At 42.7% G+C, this 16,364-nt stretch overlaps 1 protein-coding gene across 1 annotated transcript in view; it reads right to left on the bottom strand.

The window, feature by feature from the left end:
• Nucleotides 1–16,364, bottom strand: part of gabrb3 (gamma-aminobutyric acid type A receptor subunit beta3) — a 244,824-nt gene that overhangs the window by 14,197 nt on the left and 214,263 nt on the right. The window contains exons 7-8 of the mRNA XM_052025918.1: nucleotides 7,418–7,570; nucleotides 2,976–3,220 (exon numbers count right to left, since the gene is read on the bottom strand). Of these exons, the coding sequence (XP_051881878.1) occupies nucleotides 2,976–3,220; nucleotides 7,418–7,570 (398 nt within the window). The remainder of the gene's footprint in view (nucleotides 1–2,975; nucleotides 3,221–7,417; nucleotides 7,571–16,364) is intronic.

Below are 16,364 nucleotides of genomic sequence, written 5' to 3'. Positions count from 1 at the left end.
TCCAACAGATCCATGCCGATCAACATGCCCATCTAAGCTAGTCCCATTTGCCTGCGTTTGGTCCATATCCCTCAAAACTTTTCCTATCCATGTACCTGTCCAAGTGTTTTTTAAAAGTCATTATTGTACTTGCCTCAACCATTTCCTCTGGCAGCTCATTCCATATATGCACCACCCTCTGCATGAAGAAGTTGCCCCTCAGGTCTCTGTTAGAACACAGAACTTCTGCCCACAATGTTGGGTTGAACTAATTAAGCTAATGATACCTAATTCCTTCTGTCAGCACATGGTCCAAATCCCTCCATTCTCTGCACATTCATGTTCCTATCTATGAGCCGCTTCAACACCTCTATCGCATCTGCCTCCACCACCACCCCACAGCAGTGCATTCCAGGTACCCATCACTCCCTGTGTAAAAAACTTGCCCTGCACATCTCCTTCGAACTTTCCCTCTCTCACCTTAAATGCAAGCCCTCTAGTATTAGACTTTTTGACCCTGGGGAAAAGATCCCGACTGTTTACTCTATGACTCTTATAAACATAAACTTCTATCAGGTCTCCTCTCAGCCTCCACTGCTCCAGAGAAAACAACCCTAGTTTGTCCAACCTCTCCTTATAGCACAAACCCTCTAATCCAGGCAACATCCTGGTAAACCTCTTCTGCATCCTTTCCAGAGGCTCCACATCCTTCCTATAACGGGCTGGCCAGAGTTTAATGCAATAATCCAGATGTGGCCCAACCAGAGGTGAGAAGAAAGGTCTTCACCCAGGGTGTGATGAATCTTTGGAATTCTTCACCTCAGAAAGCTGTGGAGCCTCAGTTGCTGAGGATATTCAAGTGAGCAATAGATTTTTAGATGTTAAGGGAACCGAGGGAAATGGAGTCAGTGCAGGAAAGTGGCACTGAGGTAAAAGGTCAGCCATGATCGTATTGAACGGGGGAGCAGTCACGAGGGCCTGAGTGGCCTCAACCTGCTTCTATTTCTCAGGTTCTTGATGAGACAGGAGTGACCTCGTATGTCCTTCTGATTAGGGAGGGATGGTGCCTGCAGTTTTATGATTCGCTATATGCCACCATCCATTCGGTAGTCTTTGCCTTTGTATTACACACGCATGCCTCATTGAAAAAAAACAACTTGCTACTGAGAACAACAGAAGCCACAGCCTGGGTGATAGTTACCTGGCCCAGCAGGCATGGATGCTTCCACAGAGCACGCATAACCTACCTGATGATGGACTCTGGCCTGTACACTTAACCGCCTGCAGCAAGGTCATGTTCGAACAGAGTCAGGCCACATTACTGAAAGTGAAGAGGCTGATGAGACACGTCACCTAATCAGTGGAGTTCAAATCTGCCGCAAGGTTCACACTTCCCTGTTGTGTTGTCCACTGTTCTGCTCCCGCTGACATAAAGGAGCATCTGGCACCTGGAGGCTGCATGTCTCGAGCAACCAGACTGATCTCCACTGAAAGATGGAGGAATTTAAGGAAAGGATGTTTAGCCTTAAAAAGAGAATCTTAGGAGGGACATTGGGGCATAGCTGATAACCTAACGGAGCAAAGAGAACGATAAGCTGAACATGGGGACAAGAGCACAGACCAACTGCAGCAGATATCCTGTAACTGGCCCAGTCATGAGCAGGGGCTCAATTGCAGCCTCCCGCTCTTCAAAGCATCAGCTATGGCACATCTGCACATTCCCCAGCTCTCAGGAACAGTCATCTGAGCGCTGAGCCTGTACCAGGTCTGGCTGACCCATTGGAAGGAATGGGAGCAAGTCGGCCGTCGGGAGAATGGTCAGGGGAACTCTTATTTAATTGCTTCAAATTAGTTTACGTGTTTTTAAGAGTGAGTGTGTGTGTGTGTGTGTGTGTATGCACATGCATGCATGCATTTATGTGTACATCTGTGTAGGAAAGCATGTGTACATCATGTGTGTGTATGCACATGTATGCATGCATTTATGTGTACATCTGTGTAGGAGAGTGTGTGTACATCATGTGTCTGTGTGCTTATGTGGTGTGTGCGTACGCATGTGTGTGCACGCTTGTAATTTGCTTATAAAGCTTTTTTCCAAAAAATGTAATCAATTTAATTTTATAAAAAATATTTTTATATTTGAACAGCTACTGGGTGATTTTGAGCGTTTGTGAACATCGAAGATGCTTATGTTCAGTAACAGTGACAGCCTTCACAGCTGGTGAGTCTGGGGCAGGACCTCACGGGGGATCAGTGCTGTTCTGACAGCACACTGCAAGAAGCCCTGTACTGCCGTGGGCCCCGCCAAAGTGCTTGGAGCCGGGCTCCTAGCAGAATTCTATCCCCAGAATCCCTCTGGAAGAAATGGTATGGTCTAGGCACAGTCAAGGAGCAATCCTGGAGCAGAGATCTATCCCTGTACTTTTTAAAAAACAAATATGATCAAGGTGGCAGCATCTATAAATGGGACTCAAAGAGTCGACATACCCAGTAAAGGGAGGGGCATAAATTTGAATGGATGGTCCAAGCAGCCTACATTACCTGAAGCTTGTGAAGCACCTGCATCTTTCCTATCCCTAGAGGCAACAAGCCCATTCTGAACCAGATATCTATTCGGCTCCTTTCTAATTGAATTGATGATCTTTGCAGCAGCTTGTTTTTTGGAGTGTGTTCATTTTAGCTTTCACTCTGCATTGCTTAAGTCATTCTTTCCCTCAGGTTGACTCTCATCCTCATGGACATACAAGTATTAAGAAGTTTGGTTTAAACCTCTGGTTCCAGGGTGACATGAGTGGTATTGGACTGGCTGCCTGTTTAACAGGCCCCCTGACTTTACTTCCCATTGAAGTCAAAAGCCACCTGTATGTTTCCCACCTCCGACAATGCCTAGACCAGGCCCTAGATTGCAGACGGACAACGGTAACTCTCAATGAAAATTGACATTAAAATAACTGCAGTACATTCCACATGGGTGTGGAAGGTTTGTCGTCTCTTACCCTGTTGCCTTCATACTTATGCCGGCTGTTGTTGCCTTTCGTCGTCTTCTCTGCCAGCTTCTTCTGCATCTGCGGTCCTCTCCCGAAAAAGATGTAGTTGACAAAGGCATACTCGAGCAGGGCCAAGAAAACAAACACAAAGCATCCCATCAGGTACAAGTCGATGGCCTTGACATAGGGGATCTTTGGAAGGGTCTCTCTCAGATGAGTATTGATGGTTGTCATAGTCAGCACGGTAGTGATTCCTACAGAGAATTACAAATAGGATTTGTGTTGAAGAGGCAGGCTGAAAATTGCCAAAGTATTTAAGTATCTTTGGGACATGATGTAGCAGAGTTAGGAAAAGGAAGCATTGGAGAAAGATGAGATATAATTGATATACAAAGCACACAATCATTCTCATTTCCTCCTCTTCCCAACCTTTAGGTTTTGGCTTTGACTGGGATATGGCTCCTTGGGCAATGGTCGCGCTGGAATATTGCCTGTTACTTTAGTTTGAACGTGTTATCATATTTTGTGACGACAGAGAAGGAGTCCACTTTGACCCAGTGAGTCTACGCCAGCTCACAGAGAAATCCCACTCCTGACTAACTTTCCCTGTAACTTATTCTCCCTATATTCCCATCAGCTCCTACTGGATTCTACCACTCACCTGCACATGAGGGGCAATTTACAATGGCCAGTTAACCTATCAATCTGCATGCCTTTGGGATGTGGGAGGAAACCAGAGCACCTGCAGGAAACCCATGTGGTCACAGAGAGAACATGCAAACTCCACACAGACAGCACTCGAGCTCAGGATGGAACCTGGGTCTCTGGAGCTGTGAGGCAGCAACTGTACCAGCTGCGCCATTGTGCCACCCAAACAAAGGCTCCGTTGCCTGTTACCAGGAGTGAGGTATAATCACTCATTGGATCTTGAATCCAATGCCTTAACAACTCAACCATCCCAATACAACATAACCAACTAGTGGCAAAAGTTCTGGCTGCTCATGCACTTACTAGCAGCAACTGCTGGGAACCAATCAGGAGCAGGCTCTCTCAGGTTTTTCAACCTATCCACCAACTCATCCTGCTTTCAAAGATCAACAGTCATTCCTCCAGTATCACTGTGCCTGAGGTTCAGAAACTCATTATCAGTTAGGAATCAAACTTCATTAGAGTTTTCTGGTCTTGCTTGTGTGACGGTCTCTACACTGATCATCATACGAGTCAACTGCACTTTTACTTGTGAATTGAATCATATGGATTTTGAGTTGTTGCTGCCTTCAGACCAGTTAGTCCAATCACTTTGCAAGTCTCTTTCCTGCATATGGACCAATGCTATTGGCACATGGGGCAGTATCTGCAATGTACTGACCAGACTGCAACATGACAGCAAGTGATACTGTAGTGAAATAGAATGTGGAAAACATTGCAACAGACATTTGCTTTACTCAGCACTGGAAAATCAGTTTTGTGGATATCACAGGAACAAATTCTGGTGATAGGTACAGAGATGGAAGCCTTAAAACTTGAGCAAACTCACTTTTCAAAAATCCTCCCTCCTGCTTCATACATGGGCAGCTTAAGTTTGACCTTAAGCTAATATGGTTAGGGAAGGCAAAATGGTGGGGTGCTTCATTTGCAGCTCACAATCGATGTGTCCTCCCCTTCTGCCACTATTGTGACCGAGAAAGCTTGTATTTCCAATTTGTGCTTTTACTCTGATGATCTATTTCAATGGTGGTGTTACTGTCTCATTGATCTTAAACAGATTAATAGCTCCCTTAAAGCACCAGCGAGGGAAATATGATATCAGTGCCTTAAAAGTTCACACAGTAACTATGAGAATAGTAAATTTTACCCATATGTCAAAAAAACAGTATGTATCCTGCTTGATAAAACGGACAGCAGAATTGAGACTAAAAGGGAGATGGCTTATAGAGGAGTGAGCTATCATTTTAATTGTAGACACAAAATTATCAAACTGGCTATGGCTTTTCATCAACCCATTTGAAGGCTCTATGAATAATAAATAATAGGAATAATATTTATTTCCTATTCATATTCTAGATACTGCTTATTATGTTGGTAATAAATTTCACTGCACTTCAAACTCAAGCAGTTAAGCTCTAGAGAAATTACACAGCCTGCCACGTTTATTACCATATAAAGATGATATTTCAGTGTCGCAAACCATTCCCTTTTATCATTTATCTGATGTCCTGCAGAATCTTGATGATATCAACAGTGATTTCAATAGTTTTTGTAACTGTTCAAAAAGTAGCCCTTAAAGGCAAGCTAACACAAATCTTTGCATCAAATTGTTCATTTGGAAATGTTTTCTTTTGCTTGTTTCTTTAATGGTTTTGATGGTTGCTGTTGGCACTGAATCAAGCTTAGATCCACCTGCTCTCATTGGGTTCTCAGGTGATAGGTGTTCAGTGTTTTATGTGCTACCAAGCCCTGAGATAGTGCCTTTCATCCTCAAGGCAGCAGGGAGAGTGGTTGCCTCACCGCTCCAGGTTCAATCCTGACCTTGGGTACTGTTTGTGTGGAGTTTGCATATTCATCCTGTGACTGTGTGGGTTTCCCCTGGGTTCTTGTTTCCTTAGGAACTAGGGTGTGGTCCCAAGTGAATGCTGCATTGCCAAGGCTGCTGCCTTTCTGATGATGGACTGGTTGCTGGCTGGTCGGTTAATTAGCAACTGCAGATTGTCCCCCAGTATAGGTGGACGGCAGGAGAATTAGGGTGGAGTTGATGGGCATCTGAGAGAGAATCAGATGCAGGGAAATGAATGGTACTGATGGTAAACTAAATTGGTTATTTTCACGTGTACCGAACTACAGTGAAAAACTTTGCTTTGCCTGCCATCCATACAGATCATTTCATCATATCTGTGCATTGAGGTAGTACAAGGGGAAACAATAACAGAATGCAGAATAAAGTGTTATAGTTACAGAGAAAATGCAGTACAGGCAGACAATAAAGTGCAAGGTCAGAAGTTCATCTTATCGTACTTGGGGACCATTCAATCGTCTTATAACAGAAGCTGTCCTTGAGCCTGGTGCTACTTGTTTTCAAGCTTTCGTATCTTCTGCCCGATGGGAGGGGGGAGAAGAGAGAATGTCTGGGGTGGGTGGGTTCCTTGATTACACTGGCTGCTTTACTGAGGCAGCAAGAAGTGTAGAGAGAGTCCATGGAGGGGAGGTAGGTTTCCATGATGGGCTGACCTGTGTCCACAACTCTCTGCAGTTTCTTGCAGTCATGGGCAGAGCAGTTGCCATACCAAGCCGTGATGCATCTGGATAGGATGCTTTCCATGGTGCATCGATCAAAATTGGTGAGGGTCAAAGGGGACATGCCAGCCAAACCTGAGAGCCAGCATAGACTCAATGGGGCAAATAGCCTCCTTCTCTGTCACAAGGAGATATAATATAACATGAGTTATCTAAGGAAGGATAAGATGCTCAGGTAAAAATCAGCCCTGATGATAAAATTGACAGTTTTGTAAATTTCAAAATCCTCTCAGGTACACAAATCCTGGTCACTCCCTTAAATGCAGAAATTTAGGGCTGAGATCTGGTTCACTTGTGATCTGAAAGCTTCATTGAAACGTGTCCAGTTTCCTATATTTAAACAAAGGATCTGGACATGGAGGGGGTGCTATTTTACCTCTTTGAGTGGTTGATTCTGAGTGGGAGATTGCTTGTGTTTCCTCATCGGCTCTTGTGGCTCTGGTGTGCTGAGGTGGAGCAGTGCTGAGCCTAACACTCTGTGATGGGAAATGGAACGCTATACTACCCAAGGTAGCTCGCTGCAGCCTCCTTATCTGCAGTTATTGAGTGATATTGGCAGCTAGCTGGGCTGGAGACGATTCATTACTCAGGTAGATCTGCAAAGTCTTGTGTGTCTCATTTCTCTAGGCTTGGAGGTTTGGTATGCGAGAGGATGGTTAGTTTGATTAGAAAATAAATATAAATGGGAAAGCTTGTCCTTTTACACCACTTACCTCCACACTTGGGGCAATTAGCCTACCAACCCACACATGCTTTGGGATGTGGGAGGAAGCCAGAGCACTCCAGAGGCAACCCATGCTGTCACAGGGAGAATGTGCAAACTCCACACAGACAGCACTGGGAGGTAAAATTGAACTGGGTTGCTGGAGCTGCCTGCTAATATATCCGCATCATTTCCAGGGTCCATTGTGCATGGGCAGTGATGTTCACACCTTGTGAATAAATGTGAGCTTCCAAACTCAGCAAAACTTTACATTGCCTACACACAAATGTGACCATCCCACATTTATTTAAAATGTCAGAATAAAAACACTGTGATAGACCTTGTCAGTTTTCTATTATTTTTATGTCACGTGCTCCAATTGTCTTCAAATATATTTCATTTTGTCTGCCTGTGGTATATATTAAAAAATGTCTTTTTTGTCCCAGATAGCACTTACCCAAAGCAACTCTTGCAGCTGAAGCATCATAATTGATCCAAAATGACACCCACGAAAGAATTGTAATCAGAATGGATGGCATGTACGTTTGAAGAATGAAATAGCCGATGTTTCTCTTTAACTTGAAGCTCAGTGACAGTCTTGGGTATGCACCTGGGAAAACAAGTATTGAAAGTGCCATTTAATAAAAGAAATTTGTTCACAGGCAACCTGCACTTGTTGAGGTAGTCTCAAGGGTGCATTGTCTCCAGGGAAGGTGCTTTATCCTCTCCTATGATATCTAAATAACATCCAATACTTTTAACATAATGTGCCTTTGATTTTTTTTTAAATACAGCCATAATTACTTGGTAGTTATAATGAACTGTAATGATGAAAATGACTCTTGGTTCTTTTCAAATTTCTCTCATTCTTCATTTATTCTTAACAACACCCCTTTAATATTACGAGTTAGTTGGAAAAGTAAAGTCCATGCACCTGTCCGCAAGCTTTTAACCTCTGATTTATTGCTGACATTACCCCAGTACACTACTTAAAATTCAAAATGTGATGAAGTCTGGGGAAACACAGATGAAGCCAGAAAATCAGAGAAAGTATTTTCTAATCTCAGGTACAAATTTAACATGAATAATTAAGGGACTAAGCACCAACCTGCACACAATTCTTTTGATAGCACAAATCATTGCAAATGGGTTTAATTGAGAGAACAGCTTACGTAGATAGGCGATGTGTTCGACTGAATACTGAAGATCATGGAGTGATTTACTGAAGGTATTTAAGACATTTAAAGGATCTTATAGGGTAGATGCCATTCCTAAGGTGGCGGAAATCTGGAATGAAGCACTAAATTATAACTGGACTATTGAGGTGTAATGGAGCATCCAGACAACAGCAATACATACGTCAGGCTGCTGTTTATCGATTACAGCTCAGCATTCAACACAATCATCCCCTTAGTACTAATCAACAAGCTTCAAAACCTGGGCCTCTGTACCTCCCACTGCAATTGGATCCTCGACTTCCTTAGCGGGAGACCTCAGTCAGTGTGGGTCAGTAATAACATCTGCTCCTCATTGACAATCAACACAGGCACACCTCAAGGATGTGTGCTTAGTTCACTGCTCTGTTCTCTCTCTACACTCATGACTGTGTGGCTAGGCACAGCTCAAATGCTATCTATGAATTCACTGATGACACCACTGTTGTTGGAATCTCAGATGGCGATGAGGAGGCGTCAAGGAGATAGATCAGCTGGTTGAGTGGTGTCGTAACAACAACCTCACACTCAATGTCAGCAAGACCACAGAATTGATTATGGACTTCAGGAAGGGGAAGTCGGGAGAACACACACCAGTCCTCGTTAAGGGGTCTGCAGTGGAAAGTGTGAGCATTCAATTTCCTGGGCGTCAACATCTCAGAGGATCTATCCTGGGCCCAACACATTGATGCAATCATGAAGAAGGCACGCCAGTGGCTCTACTTCGTTAAGAGTTTGAGGAGATTTGGTCTGTCACCAAAGACTCTTGAAAATTTCTACAGACGTACAGTGGAGAACATTCTGACTGGTTGCATCACTGCCTGGTATGGAGGCTCCAGTGTGCAAGATCGCAAGAGGCTGCAGAGGGTCGTAGGCTCAGCCAGCTCCATCACGGGCACAACCCTCCTCACCATCAAGGACATCTTCAAGAGGGGGTGCCTCAAGAAGGCGGCATCCATCATTAAGGACCTTCACCATCTGGGACATGCCCTCTTCTCATTACTACCATCAGCGAGGCCTGAAGACCCACACTCATCGTTTCAGGAACAGCTACTTCTCCTCCGCCATCAGACTTCTGAATGGTCTATGAACCCCTGAACACTACCTTGTTACTATTCTTTTGCAGTATTTAATTTATTTTTTGGTAACTTGTAGTAATTTTTATGTCTTGCACTGTACTGCTGCCACAAAACAATAAACTTCACGAGTCATGTCAGTGATAATAAACCTGATTCTGATTCTAATGTGAGGAAACTCTTCCACACTTTAAGGGTAATGCAAGTCTGCAACTTTTGCAAAAAGGTTGTCAATCAATTGATGATTACACAACTGAGATTGGTTGCTGCTGGATTGTTATGGATATTAGTAATCCATCAGGGTTAAAATTCGGGTCAGCCATAATCTAGTTGAATGGTGGAGTATTCCAGTCTCTGTCACGGGAGGACAAAGGAAAATATTCAAAGGAGTGCTTGAAGAAGTGCAGCACTTCACTGACTCTTATGCTCAAAGTGAAGAGGGAATATTCAGGGTGATTTTGTGAACCTCGAGTCCATACATTGGGACCACACAGAGGCCCAAAGGAAAGCTCACAAACTACAGATCCACCAGTCACCTCCTGCCCCATCCACAGTTCTCACATTGGCCTTATTAGTCACCTTAGAACGCACAAAAGTTGAGTGGAAGCATATTATCCTCGATCATGAAGGATAGTCTAAGAAGAATATCCTTGATAATTAAGAACAGCCTTAGAAGAAGGACAGCTTCCCAGAGAGGATAAATAGTCTGTTTGTGGTCCTTTATTCACAATTAACATCCAAGTATTGGGAAACAACTGAAGTGTTCAATTAGATATGGAGTCACTTGAAGCTGGGAAGAAAAGTAGGTGGACTGAGAGGTTTGGGAAGAGAATACCCCACTGCAAGGCAATATTGGTTAAAGTCTATTGGTGGTGCCATCCATTACATTAGCGTCAAAAGTATAGAGGGTAATGAAGTTGATATGAACGATGTAGAGGAAAGACCACAGAGGGTTTTTAACTGAGGAAAACGCTTTTGCAGTGCATTAGGCAATATCAATGGGTGAGCAAAACTTAGCATGAGGTACAAGTGTGCCAACTCATTGTGCTTCATTAAACATAATAAATATATTAGTAGAATTTAATCAAGATTTTAATCATTTGACCGAGAAAAGTACAAACTCTATAATTTGAAGTGCATTGTCTGCATTTAATTATTGCCATGTCTGATGCAGGCAAACTCCAGTGAATAGCTACCAGATCTATGCATAAATATCTTCATATTAAATTGTCTTAGATTAAGCAAAGACTTTTAACACAACATCATCAAACTATATTGAAGTGTCACATGACTTTGTCCTGAAATTAGTGGAGGTGCAGCTAATGTTTAGAGCTTTAGTTATTTTTATTTTCACTAACAATAAATGAAGAACAATCCCAAAGACCCACTGAAAAAAATCATTTTGTATTTCTTCACACCGATAAGACTCTGTGTTGCCAATATATTTTAAATCTCCAACGACGCATTTTACTTTAAGAATGTGGCTTTTAAAATGCAGAGGACTGACCATTGGTTTAGAACATGTGTAGATAGTGATGTGATGGGGTAAATTGGAGAAAGGACCCCAATGATTAAAAATGCAGGTGGCAATAAATTACTTTGAACATGCACATAGCATTATTATAATTACTGGTTTAATTGCAACTTGAGATGTTAAATATTCTGAGGGGTATTGACAGGGTGGATGTGCAGAGAATGTTTCCTTTTAACATAGAACAGTACAGCACAGTACGGGCCCTTCGGCCCACAGTATGACACTGACCTGTATAAACCTACTCCACAATCAATCTGACCCTTCCCTCCTACACAGCCCATAACCCTCCATTTTTCTTACATCCGTGTGCCTATCTAAGGTCTTTTAAATGTCCCTATTGTATCAGCCTCTACCACCACCCCTGGCAGTGTGTTCCAGTCACCTACCACCTTCTGTGTAAAAAACCTACATCTGACATCTCCCTTAAACTTTCCTCCACTCACCTTAAATGGATGTCCTCTGGTATTGGCCATTGCCACCCTGGGAAAAAGATGCTGGCTGTCCACTCTATCTATTCCTCTCATAATCTTATACACCTCTATCAAGTCACCTCTCATCCTCCTATGCTCCAAAGAGAAACGTCCTAGCTCAGTCAACCTTTCCTCATAAGACATGTTCTCTAATCCAGGCGGCATCCTGGTAAATCTCCTCTGCACCTTCTCTAAAGTTTCCACATCCTTCCTATAATGAGGCGACCAGAACCAAACACAATACTCCAAGTGTGGTCGAACCAGAGTTTTATAGAGCTGTAACATTACCTAATGGCTCTTGAACTCAAATCCCCAACTAATGAGGCCAGCGCACCATATGCCTTCTTAACCACCCGATCAACTTGTGCGGCAACTTTGAGGGATCTATGGACTTGGACCCCAAGATCCTTCTGTACCTCCACACTGCTAAGAATCCTGCCATTAACCTTGTACTCTGCCTTCAAATTCTTGTGAGTGAATGTTGGTTAAAGCCTGATGGTGGAGCCATTAGTGTCAGAAGGATGTTTCCTCTTGTCCTCAGTAAACTGGGGATCACTCTTTATAAACTAAGGGGTCACCTACTTAAAACAAAAAAGGTGTTTTTTTTTCAGAGGGTTACGAGTCTTTGAAGATTTTTAAGGGAGAGATAGATTGATTCTTGATAAGCAAGCAGTAGGTGGGAATGCAGAGTTAGGGTTACAAATAGGTCATCCATGATCTTATTGAATGGTGGACCACATTCAAGGAGCTGAATGGGCTGACTCTTGCTCCTAGCTAGATCATTATTAGCTTTAGCCTGCGATTCCATAAAAAACTGTCAGATTTCTCCTCTCGCTCTTCACTGTGTCTGATACTTCTGCTGGAGCTGGAGTTCAGATGCCAGTACACCTGCTACTGGACTCAGCACCAAGTCTAGCAGTGGAGCACAGAAGCACTTTCTTGCCACGGCCAAGAAAGCTCACCAGCGCCTCTACTTACTCAGGAGACTAAAGAAATTCAGCTTGTCCCCTTTGACACTCACCAACTTTTATTGATGCACCAGAGAAAGCATCCTATCTGGATGCATCAGGGCTTGGTACGTCAACTGCTCTGTCCAGGACTGCAAGAAACTGCAGAGAGTTGTGGATACAGCCCAGTGCATCATGGAAACCAGCCTCCCCTCCTTGGACTCTGTCTTTACCTCTCACTGCCTTGGTGAAGCAGCCAGCATAATCAAAGACCCCAACCACCCCAGTCATTCTCTCTTCTCTCTTCTCACAGTGCCAGAGGCAGAAGACACAGGAGCCTGAGGGCACATACCACCAGGCTCAAGGACAGCTTCTAGCCCACTGTGATAAGACTATTGAATGGTTCCCTTAAACAATGAGATGGACTATGACCTCACGATCTACCTTGTTGTGACCTTGCACCTTATTGCATTGCACTTTCTCTGTAGCTGTGACACTTCACTCTGTACTGTTATTGTTTTTACCTGTACTACCTCAATGCATTCTGTACTAACTCAATGTAACTGCACTGGGTAATGAATTGACCTGTACGATCGGTATGCAAGACAAGTTTTTCATGTTCCTCGGTACAAGTGACAATAATAAACCAATACCAATACCAATACATCTGACTCTGAAGCGCTTTGCCAGGATTGGTTGATGTCAGAAACACAGTCCCATTCACTTAATGGGGTCAGTGACCTTGAGTAGAAAAGCAAGTACAGGTTAGCTATCTTACTTATTTTACTTGAACTTAATGTCTTTAATTTACTTAAGGCATCTAAAATAATTTTTTCTGAAAATTTGTTTTCATTCTTTTGTAATTATTTGTGGCGGTTAGTGTAATGCTATTACAGCGCCAGCGACCCAGGTTCAATTCCCACCGCTGTCTGTAAGGAGCTTGTAATGTTCTCCCTGTGTGTCTGCGTGAGTTTCCTCTGGGCACTCCGGTTTCCTCCCATATTCCAAAGATGGAGCTGTGGGCACGCTATATTGGCGCTGGAAGAGTGGCGACACTTGCGGGCTGCCCCCAGAACACTCTATGCAATAAGATGCAATTAACTGTGTGTTTCGATGTACATGTGACCAGTAAATAAATATCTAAAAAAAATATCTAATTGAATCATTATCAAAAGACAGTGAGGGTGATCTGGGGCTAGAGTCTCCAGATTCAATGTTTAAGGCTAACTCTTAGAATGGAGTCCATTCCGCCTCATGGGATGCTGGTTTATGGTTGGCCATCTTGCCCGGCCCCCTGTAGTCAGTGCAGGCGGACAGCTAGGCTTTGGATCTGGGACCACTGGCCCGACATAGAAACAGAAGGTTGATGCAGTCGTTTAAAGTTTCTTTTTGCCACCGAAAATACCCAATTTTGTCAGAAACGGTAAAAAATATTGAAGGATTAACAGAACAAAAAATAAAAACCAAAGAATTCAATTCCTTGATCAAGACAAGAGAGAGATTTAGTGAGAAGATGGCCAAAGTGGTGACCTATCAAGTTGAGAACTCCCAGGGGTTTAATTCACTGTGAGCTGGAGTTAGAGTGCAATGGCCTTAGCTTCCTGTCCATGATATTCTATGAAGTTAGTCCATTTATTTTAAATTGGTTCAAGACTGCGTTAAAAGACTTGAAGATGGAAGTTAATGCATTCAGTGAGCTAAAAATAGTTCATGGAGGGAATTAAACCCTCAGGAGTACTGCTGTGTTGGCTTCTTGTGTTTCGACCTGCAGAGTGAATGGTGAAAGGCCTTTAAAGTTTTTTTTTAATATTAATTTTTTCTGCACTGCTTGCTCATCAGACATCACACTGCAGATTGGGAGGGAAAGCAATCAATGATTTTGTTTTAAATGCAAGCCAATAATTGCAAGTCAGGCATTCCAACCTTCTGCTGCAAATTCTGTGGGTGGGAGTGCGTTGCTATGGCTCCTCAGGTTGCTATGGTGAGAAGTTGCATCTAGACAGTGAACAAACCGCTCCTGAAACATTAAACTGAGGGCTCTTTAACCACAGCAGTGCTATTGCAGTGGCAGCTCTGACATTAAATGTAGATCTCTGAGACAAATACAGCATCTCCTCGTCCTTTTGAAGAGCTTTCTCTGACACCTCCCAAGACAATGATGCACTGATGGCCCTGCTTCCTATTACTTTATCATTTCTACTTTATATTGACTTTCCGTGGTCATGGTGGAAATTCAACAACCAGGTAGTAAAGTTGCTTATTTGCAAGTGCAATTATTTGGTTTCTTGCTTCTATGACAACAGGAAGATCCTTCAATACTGACAATCAAGACTAATAATGACCCACTTCTTCTTGAACAGACACACCATGTATGACAGGCAAGTCCTGTTATGTTGGTGTATCCTGGAAATTTATGGTTCATCTATTCTGGGATCTGCTGTCATGCTTCCTTTGGGAGCAGGACCTGAAAGTCATCCCCTCGGACTTCTTAAGCATCAAAGAATCTGCTGGAGGAACGCGGATCGAGCAACATCTGTGGGAGGAAAGGAATTGTCAACATTTAGGGCCAAAAGGGAGACACAGCCCTGCATCAGGACTGTGTCTCCCTTTTGTCTCTCCCTTGGACTTCTTGCTTTCTCACTGCATCTCCCTAATACTTGACAGGTTTATTTGTGATGGTTACGTCAAGAAAATAGCTGGGTTTATTTAAGTAATTTTCCATTTTAATGGTAGGAAGATTAGAATCATTACAACATGAAAGGAGGCCATTCAACCATTGCCATCTCCTTACAGAGCATTCTATTCAGTCCCATTCCATTACTGTTTCCCTGTAGCCCAGCAAATTAGTCTCTCCCTGTTGCCAATCCAATTACATTACAGGGAGTTCCAGATAATAACTACTCTGTGGGTATAAGAAGATTTTTGTCATATCTCACCCCACTATATTTTGCTCTTCACTTTAGATCTGTTGGTCCTTGAACTCCCCACTAATGGTCAACTTCTCTCTACTTGCACTTTCTAAACCTTTGAACATCTCTAAATGTCATCACAACCTTTAATTGGAAGGAGAACAATCCCACCTTCTTCACCCTGAACTCCCTCATCCCTGGAATCATTCTGGCAAATGTTTCTTGCATTTTCTGTAGGATCATTCCTAAAGCGTGGTGAGCAGAGTTGGAAGCTATATTCCAGTTGTAATCTAACTAACATTTTATAAAGGTTCAATGTAAACTTCCTGTATTTGTATTCCATGCTTGTGTTAATGAAGTTCAGACTCCCACATGCTTTACTAATTATTCTTTCAGCATGCCTGGCTACCTTATAAAGATTTATACTCATAAATGCTCAGGTCCCTTTATATACCTGCACATCCTTTAGACATGTACCATTTAGTTTGGGTTGCCTTTCCTTCTGCTTCCTGCCAAAATGTACCAAGTTCTGTGTTCTTGAGCATTGAGTACAGTTTCCATTTTCCCTTTCTTGGATCTATATGTCCATTTCCCAACTCTGTTCACCACACTTTAGGAATGATCGAACAGAATATCCAAGAAATATTTTCTTGATACAGTAAGTGCTTCCAATTGGCTCACAATGAGGGATGTGTGGTTTGACCAGAACAAGAAATGGGTCTTCCCACAAAGCCTGCCTCCACCAGGTTTGCTCTCATCTCCAGTGATGACCCAACTATCAGTTGCACTCAGAGCAAATCCATTTGAAGATGCCAGTTAAACCTTACACTTTGGATATTTCATTTTGAAGAAACCACTACTGAAAGTAAGGATGATACAGCAGGATGCAGAAATCCTCATATTTTAATCTAGTTTTATTTCCCAATCTACCAAGGTGGAATTGAGAAATTTGACTAATTTTGCTGTGGTATTGATTTAGTCAGTGGATTATTCTATTCATTACTAAAAAAAACTCAATGGGTTTCTTAATGCAATCTGAATCCATAATACCAAGGTCTATTACGACAGTTGAATCAAGTCAGAGAAAAGACAAAACAATTGAAAAAGAAATGCTTGGGAAACACCAAGATAGTAATAAAGCAGTTTGTAGTCTGTAAAAAGAAAACACAATAAAACCAAAAACCCGTGGTTGTAATATCTTGATGGCAAAAGTGTTACATTAAGACAAAGGCCCAGGCACTCTGAAATAGTCCC

This window comes from Pristis pectinata, chromosome 11 (assembly GCF_009764475.1).
Source record: "Pristis pectinata isolate sPriPec2 chromosome 11, sPriPec2.1.pri, whole genome shotgun sequence".
Lineage (NCBI taxonomy): Eukaryota > Metazoa > Chordata > Chondrichthyes > Rhinopristiformes > Pristidae > Pristis > Pristis pectinata.
This window is presented reverse-complemented; position numbering and strand designations above follow the sequence as displayed.